General features: G+C 42.3%; 1 protein-coding gene across 3 annotated transcripts in view; it reads right to left on the reverse strand.

Moving 5' to 3' along the window:
• The window catches only part of pkd1a (polycystic kidney disease 1a), an 81,530-nt gene extending 79,753 nt beyond the window's left edge, over positions 1–1,777 (reverse strand). For all 3 annotated transcript variants that reach the window (XR_009768706.1, XM_061678496.1, XM_061678495.1), the window contains exon 1: positions 1,286–1,777. Coding sequence is in view for 2 of the 3 variants with exons in the window: in XM_061678496.1 (XP_061534480.1) it covers positions 1,286–1,563 (278 nt within the window). In the remaining variant the exon portion in view is untranslated. The remainder of the gene's footprint in view (positions 1–1,285) is intronic.
• Between the last annotated feature and the right edge of the window lie 7,445 nt (positions 1,778–9,222).

Below are 9,222 nucleotides of genomic sequence, written 5' to 3' on the forward strand. Positions count from 1 at the left end.
GAGTTTTACATCAGATGACCACAGTCTACACGTACACATGAACAACTGATGAACTTTAATCATTTAATTTGATGCTGCCTGTCTGTGAGGTGGCGGCAGGCTATGAGCGGTCAAATGAGTCAGAAGAGTTAATAGTCAAGACTTTTACATCTGTCTTATTCTGGTGGCTTTTGCATGAAGTTTCTGTATATACATGCTAAATGTTCAAGTTAAATGAGAAGGGAAATAAATAATTGACAACATGTGGCTTGCGTCTGCTCAGAACAGAATGTTCTTGGTGCAGCAGCGCTAGAGAGCGGCAAGCTGATCCACACCACAAAGTCCAGTTTCACTTTTCTGGTGACTCTGAAGTACCACAAGAAGACAAATGCATGCACACACCAAAAAATACAGACTCTGCCATTATGACCTCTGATAGAGAGCTCATTCACACAAAAAAACATTACTGTACTCCAAAAGAATGTGCATTCTAATTTCATGCCGTACAATTCCAATCTGATGAAACATTGGAATTTTCACAAAACCGTCAGTCCACAATACAGTGTGTTTCACAACCTTTTTGACCCCAGGCCATATAGTTTACATTAGAAAAATGTCACATCACCAAACCAAAATGTTGCAAAATATATGTACACTGAAATAATGATGATCTCGCATCAATTTACACACAAACTGACTGAATGTGAAATCTGTGCCTGTTTACAAAAAACTATTATTCTGTTGTGTGATTGGGCGCAACACATTAATTGTATCTTCTGCCATCTAGTGGAATAGCATTTGAATTTGCTCCCTGTCACTATAAGTCGGTGGCATTGTTAGATGATGAAAGATACATTATTTGGAGTAAATAAACAGTCATTTTCAGACCAACGAAGTGACATTAAATAATTTCACGCAGCACACCTGATGATGTTTCGCAGCACATTAGTTATTTAGGGAAATAGAGGGAGGGGGGGGGGGGGGGGGGGTGCGACGACTTTTTTTTTGTTTCACTTGGAAATCATTGACAGTCATCATTGATTGATCGTCAAAAGGGTAGCAAAATTCATGTTTATAATAGGTTCAACGCCAGCACCGCTATTTTTGGTTGTAGATTCTAAGCAAAACAATAGCTACAGTAGTGAACTTGTAATGTGGTATAAATGATGAAACAATAATAATAATGTGATGATGATGATGATGATGACGACGACAAGGGAAATGAAATGATGAAGCAAACCCATTGGAAGTTGTATTTCCAAAACCAATCTAAACAATATAGCGTTGTATGATTGATTGGACTCACAGCACACTGGTGTCCAGCGGCATTTCTGCCGCTCCAGGGGCCCTCTCCAGGCCGACGTTGGAGCAGTTGACCACGCAGCTCTGCTGGGACCCCGCGGGCGTGCAGCTGCAGTTAACGGGACAGGGTGTGCAGCCCCTGCCGGCCGCCGTCTGCGAGCCGAGGCTCCACGACTCCAAACAGCACAGGGCCACCAGCAGCAGGCTGGACAAGAAGTAGAAGCCGGGCCCACAGACGCCATGTTTTCGCTGGGTTACAGTCGCTCCATTTCCACAAGGCATAGCTCACTCACATCTCATCGCCTCTGATGGTGGAAGTCCTCTCAAGCTGGGAAGGACCAAAGCAAACACGCTTTTTCTGGCCTCGGATTTCATGTGAGGAGAGCCCAAAGTTAAGAAGGAGCCAATTTTGGACGAGCTGATCTGCGCGTATTTCTCCAAAGAGTCGCCTGCTTTTCCCGTTCCTCTGAAAATCTAACGGAGCGTCTCCAACGGATCTTTCCCTGGAAGGAAAAAAAAAAAAGTTTTGGAACTTCCTCTCACCTCCTGCTCCTCCTCCGCGTTCTAATTTATGCAGTTCCGCAAACCACCACTGAGCTCTCCGAATCATAATGCAGAGTTTCGCAAACAAGGCACGTGTCTTACGATATTTCCCCCCCCCCCCCCCCAAAAAAAAGAGGGCACCAAAAAGTACAATATATACACAGTGATACATTGACTTACGAGTTTAATTAGTTCCGCGACGGAGCTCTTAACGCAAATTTAACCTCATATTAAATCAATTGAAATGCCATTCACCCGATCCAGCACCCCCAAAAGAAAACCACAACTGTTTTGTTACGTTTTGAAATCATGAAAACTGCACTGAATTGTCAAATATATTCCATCATAAGCAAAAAATAATAATAATCATAATAGGTAATGTAAAAAAAATAATAGTTTTTTTTACTGGGCGTCACGGTGGTAAAACTGGTTAGAGCGTCTGCCTCACAGTTCTGAGGACCGGGGTTCAATCCCCGCCCCCGCCTATGTGGAGTTTGCATGTTCTCCCCGTGCCTGCGTGGGTTTTCTCCGGGCACTCCGGTTTCCTCCCACATCCCAAAAACATGCATGCTAGGTTCATTGAAGACTCTAAATTGCCCGTAGGTGTGAATGTGTGCGCGAATGGTTGTTTGTTCATATGTGCCCTGCGATTGGCTGGCGACAGGTTCAGCCAAAGCAGAGGCCGACTGATCGGTCGTTCATGAAAACAGCTGCCCAGCCACGCACACTGCGTGACAGTTCAGTCGTGTTCAGCCGCGTCGCTCAATGTGCGGCAGCGTTTAATGAGCACTTCTCCTTTGCCGAAAAAATTCATCCACCTCACAGGTGTGGCATATCAAGATGCTGTATAGGCAGGATGATTATTGCACACGTGCCTTAGGCTGTACGCAATAAAAAGCCACTCTAAGACCAGAAAACCATTCGGTATCTGGTGTAACCACCATTTGCTACACATGGTGCAACACATCTCCTTCGCATAGAGATAATCAGGTTGGTTATTGTGACCAATGTTTATCTGCTCCTCAATGGCTGTGCAAAGCGACCGGATATTGGCAGGAACTGGAATATCTCAAACATGCTCAATGGGTAAAATGTCCAGTTAATTATTCAGATCAGAATAATTGATCAATGTAATAAGATCCTTGCAACAGGGGGCCGTGCATTATCATGCTGCACCATGAGGTGATGGTCCTCCATGAATGACACAACAATGCTCCTCAGGATCTCGTCACTGTAGCGCTGCGCATTCAAAATTCCACCAATGCTTGTTGTCCATACCATAACCTCATTGCCACCATGGGTCATTCGATACACAACATTGACATCAGCACAGCGCTCACCCACATGATGTCAGGCGCACTGTCTGCCATCTGCCTTGTACAGGGAAAACCGGGACTCTTTCCTGTAGAGAACATCTCTCCAAAGCGCAGGAGGCCGTTGAATGAGAGCATTTGTCCTCTCAAGTCGGTTATGTTGACGAACTGCAGTCATTTAAGGCACGTTAGCTCTTCAACATATAATTGAAAGAAGTCTCGGCTTCATCTCGCATCTGTCAGTTAAAACTAATCAGAAAGACAAAATCAGTGTACTGTATGTTTACACAACCTGCTTGTGTGCTTGAACAGGGATCTACATTAAAAGTATAAACCTCAACTGATAGTATAAAACTGAATTATAGCTGTGAACCCTTTCTTGTGCTTGTTGCATTCGCAGCCATTGGTGATTATTGACTTCAATGAGACTGTTTTAATATCCCAAAGACACGTTTACAAGGAATATAAGAAAAGTTGTAGAAGAAAATGACCTGCCTATATATATACATGGACATTTTATTCTTATCTGAAGGGTGAGTGGAGCTGCCCTGATGGCCCACTTTGTTCGTACTCATGAAACATATTCTTCTGTATTTGTCTGGCCAGGACGGGTCCAGTCTGGGTCGGGTGAAGGTAAAATGAGCTTGGCTTCTGTTTGGTTATGGGGAGGTTCCATGGGTCTGGGCAGGAAAACAGCACTTACTGAGGCCACGAGCTGTGTTATTGTAGGGTTACAGGAAGAAGATGGAAGGAGGAGGGGTCCACTGAGGGAGTGTGGAGGGTCTGCATAAGGATGAGTAGAGGGGTGAGGGAGGTATAAAGCAAAAGATTTTGAAATGTGCGTGAAAAAAACAGTCAATACGTATCTATACGACCATTAACCCGTATCCGCTTTTTCTCAGGAGACTTGAGCACACCGACCCTCAGAAAACACAATAGTTGACAGAATTAGAATAAATACAGTAATACCCTATAAATACACTTTAAATACACTAAATACAAAGTAAATACACAATACTACTCATCTAAGACAGCTAAACAGATATACAAATAGGTCAATGGTAATAGGCAAAAGGAAAATCGGCATCAGTGGTCTCTGATAGCATACTTGATATATTAAAGGAGCCAGATACTTTTATATTTACGTCCGCACTGATAAATTTGCACTTGAACACCCTGTCAAAATCAAAGCCCGGGGGCCAGTGTAAGCCTGCCACATCATATTATTTTTGTGGCTCACTAAAGCAAATAAAGTACCGATAACCATTGTCCCTCACTCAGAGCTGTGGGAATATCATCTCGTTGGCTGGCGAGGCTGTCAGCGGTCCACTTCAATGTTGAAAGCGTATTGCTGCCTAATATTGTGGGGATGGCACCTACACTTCTAAGCAGAATGGGAACCTTTTTGATCAACTCTCTCTCTCATTCTGTAAAAAAACCCGATTCTGATACATTTTAAACATTTAAGTTAAAAATAAATAAATAACAACTGGATTGCATTATAGATAATAGATTCTCCCTTTTAAAGGAGATGCAACCACGTTACTCTTATTGTAGTAACAGGGTTTCAAATCTAATGCTAATGTTAGGGTTTTTGTTCAAGAAGACATGCTAGCTAAAACTTTGATATTAATATTTGCTTTCCTGATAATACAATATGAGTAACAGAGTTGTGTTGGTTTGAGTTACAATCCATTATCGCTGAAAACATTGAAAGAAAATATGAAAAATAGAACAGTAGTAGTCGCGGTTTCTGATATGGGGAGCCGGCCAGGGCGGCATTCCGAGCGGGCTAGCACAGAATGCAACCAAAAGTGCTCCATAGAGATAAAAATAGACAATTAAAATAGTAGGAAATATACAAAACCCCGCCCCTAACATCCCTACATATAAATGCAAACACACCCATACGAACACAGACAACCACACCTACACACAAACATATAGTAGCACGTATTGACTAATAGTATTGAGACATGGCAGAGCACTGAGGATCCTGGGCAAGGAAAGACAACCTGTGAGCGCCATCCACACTAGGAGGTGCCACAGCCCGCAGTCACAGAGGATGCAGAGACCCCTTGAACTCCTCTCTGGTCCAGGGAAAATGCAGGATAACATCCCCACAGGCAGCCGGAACACACCTCCCAGCATGGAGGCTCCCATATACTGTAAGGTATAGGGCAGACAGGTCAAGCTCCAGGCCCGCAGGCCACTTCCGGCCCGTGCATCAATTTTGTCCAGCCCGTTGGATCAATTTAAAGTCAGCATGACATTGGCCTGCAAAACGGCATCAGCCAAACGTGCGCACGTAATTCCATGAGCAGCGTCTTCTTATTTGTATGAACTATAGAGTACTCAGTGTTGGTGGAGTGGGGATACAGTTGGGCAGTCAGGTGTAACCAGTGACACTTTTCTGGGTGCCAACAGGCCCCCTACTGATCGATCCCACGCCGTCATTGTGTCAAGTTTTTTTTATATAGCCCGTAATCACAAAAGAGTCTCAAAGAGATTCACAGGCTCACATTTGGCAATGATTGATGACGTCCCCTAATCTAAACCCGCCATTCGGGCAAGGAAAAACGCCAAACCCCCCAAAAAGAAAAAGAAACCTTGAAAAGTGACCGCAGATGGGGATAATCCCCCTTCCAGGACGACCAGGCTGCAATGGATGGCGAATGGGCTATTCAGACCCCAAACAGCAGCACCCTCAGATTCAGGGGTGAGGAGCTAGGACAAGCAGCAGTAAAACAGGCCTTCATGTACTTTAACTAAATGCCAAAGAGTAGAAATACGTCTTAAGTCGGGATTTTTTTAAAAGCATTTCTACTGTGGTAGCAGCTCTAACATCTGTGGGTAGGGCATTCCAGAGTACTGGAGCCCAAATAAAAAATTCTCAAGAGCCTGCCGACTTCTTTCTGGCTCCAGGAGTCCGTTTTGCGAGCGTAGTAGGTTTTGGGACGGTACATATGGTACAACTGAGTCAGAGATAAAAGGGTGCTAGTCCATGTAATATTTTATGGGTAAATAACAGGACCTTTTAGCTCAGCGATCAGCATTCTCGTCTCCAAATGCAAGACAGGAATGAGGACACCGTGCCTCAAGCCTGGTTAAATTCTTTGTTCACCATGACTAATATGAGTACCATTACGGACACCAGTCCGGCTATCCTCTCTCATTTTGAGAAAAGTTAGATTTCTTAACGTGTATCCGCAAAGCCTAACTTGCTTCCCTTCCACCATTTTATTGACCATTTTCAAAGGAGCCACATGGCTACGAATGCACCGCTCCTGCATTTTAAGAAATCGTAATTGTTACTGCTAATTTTGGAAGCTCTGTTTGTTGTCGATTGAATTACCGAAGAATTCACGTTTGTGTCAGCGCAAATCTGACTGCATAAAGTGAAAGTGATTGGCGAACGACAACGATTAAAAGAACGTGGATGGACCTCTTATTTGATCGGAGGCAATGACTTCTACAGGAACACTTTTCAGATTATTATGGGCTGTGTTTCCGTGAATGTTATGTTAGTGTTTATTCAAAGCCTTGACAAAGATGAAAATGTTCCTCGTGGTTGTTACACAGGTAATCTGACAGCAAAATGTGTTTTGGATTAAAAAAATCACACATTTATAGAATTTGGATACAAAAAATATATATATATTGACGTGATTCACTATTATTATTCTTGTTTTCTGTGAAGTTGGAAGTAAATCTGAGGTTGCGCTTGCTCTCAGCGAGTCCCGGAAAATGAGATGGCTTGAGCTCAGCCCGCCACTGTTTGTTGTTTAAAGGTAGCTAGTTTAGTTAGGTTGGCGACATCCGTTGTAGTTACAAACTCAAAATCATTGGATAATCGCAATTTCCCCAAGTGGTGGCAATCATCTGCTAAATTACTTTGGATATTGACTATTTTTGGTGTTCTAGACCAAGTATTTTGGTGAAAATATCAATAACTTTCTCAAACTGCAGACATCTCCATTATCTTGTGCCTTAGCAGTGTGCAAATCTTCCTGGGGTTCACAAATAAGCACATAGTACATTAATAGTGTAGTTACACATGAGTCATTGATACAGTAGTTACTCAAAATACATGCTACAATCCAACATGTAAACAACATTAACACAAAGGACACTAATTAATAATTTGGTAAGACATGAAATGAAGTACTGTTACTATGCAGAACTGTAGTAAGATAGCAGCATCAGTGGGTCATGCGCACTAACAAACACATGCCGCACAATGAAAACGAGCGAGGAGTAACTACACAGAGCACAAACTACACCAGCATTTCTCAACTATTGTTGACCTGGATTTTCTATTGTTGCAAAGTCACAACACACTCTCATAGAAGTGAATAATAATAAAGAACATGTTTTATTTTATTTTTTAAAAAAGCCTCTGAAAATACATGTATAGTTTATTATCTTTTCAAACACCATTTCAAATTATTTTAATGTACCGCAAAAGAATATTGCTCGCCATGATGTCGGCAAGCCAGAGGGTGAGCTGCAATGTATTTGTTCATGAAGTAAACTAGAGGCTAATGCGCGAGGCAGCTACAGTTTTTGTCGCGTACCTAATATGTTCCATGTGGGAACTGTCTTGGCACGCCACTATACTGTAGTGGAAAAGTCAAAATAAGAATACATGTAATTTTTTACTAGCAGTCCACGACCCACCCAAAATGGGTCCGTGACCCACTTTTGAGTCCATCAGTTGAGAATCACTGAACTATACAACAACACAAGAAAACAGAAAACAACAGGTGAGTAAAACACAGACAATTACAGTATTATTATGGGGAAAGACAAAGACGTCTAACATTACAATTTACATGTAATTACTGTATGTGCAACGTGCCGCTAGGGATCCTGGGAAGTCTGCGTCCATTTCTCCCGGTGCTAAAGTACCTACTGTAAATATTACATTTTTTATATTGCACTGATGCCAAAGACGGAACTAATGCGTGTCACAGTTCAATATTCTATCCAATCCTTTAGTGCATTTTGTAGAGCCCAGCAAAAATTGACCATCCACCTGACAAGAGGCAATCAGAACTGAAAAATAATTACTACGAACTATAAAGGAAATACTTATGGTCAAATATTTTTTTAGCCAACTTCATGAATTATGATAGCTGCCTGTCAGAGCAAGCAGCGTGAGATGATTGTATATATATATATATATATATATATTTTTTATTTTTTTATTTTTTTTTACCTAACATTAGTACAACACATAACCTTACTACAACACAAAACCAAGCAAGCCTGCAACAGTAGCCAATTATAATAAATGTTATTTAGGCTGGGGCCAGGGGTTTGTGAGAGGCGCAGAGTTTTAAACACACACACACACACACACACATTGAGATGTAACAACTTTTGGGACAAAGGTCAGCTTGAGCAAATATCAACTACAGTTCACCTCCATTCATTTTGGTCCATTTGTGTAAAACAACCACGCCATCTGGCGTTTCCCTCACGTTGCAAAAACATAAATATGGTGCCAACAGGACAATAATGCCCCTTGACAGGTCAGTAAGGTCAACTCTGGTCTTGTGTGATAGTTTCCCTCCAGGGGATTGTTTTGGACTCAGGCGTATTATTAAAAGGCGATTTCCCCCAACCCACTTGACGTAAAGATACACCAACCCAAAGTGTACATGTGTGCATGTCTCGTGGTAGAAAAGATGAGTTTGTGACTTAGCGGGTAGTTGCTATTCCACTCTCTCTGGTTCCCTGCTGAGAAGAAACACCAGGAAGAAAAAAAAAATAAAAAATACTAGCAAGCAGTGCAAGTGGAGGCTACATGTTCTGGCCACAGAAGCGTATGATCATATTGATGTATCTATTTTGTCTGCTGCTGTTTGGAATCAGAATCACCTTCTATTGTCATGAAATTGCATGCATGCATCCACACGAAATTTGCTCTCTGCATTTAACCCATTACAGTGAACACATACACATGTTAGTAGAATACACTGGAGCAGCAGCAGCTGAAGCGCATTTTCGGTATCAGTGTCCGGGGGATGTTGGCGGATGGTCCAGTCAGGGTCTTGAACCTAGGTCCCTCACGGTGGGA

Source organism: Phycodurus eques, chromosome 6, assembly GCF_024500275.1.
Source record: "Phycodurus eques isolate BA_2022a chromosome 6, UOR_Pequ_1.1, whole genome shotgun sequence".
NCBI classification, from domain to species: Eukaryota; Metazoa; Chordata; class Actinopteri; order Syngnathiformes; family Syngnathidae; genus Phycodurus; species Phycodurus eques.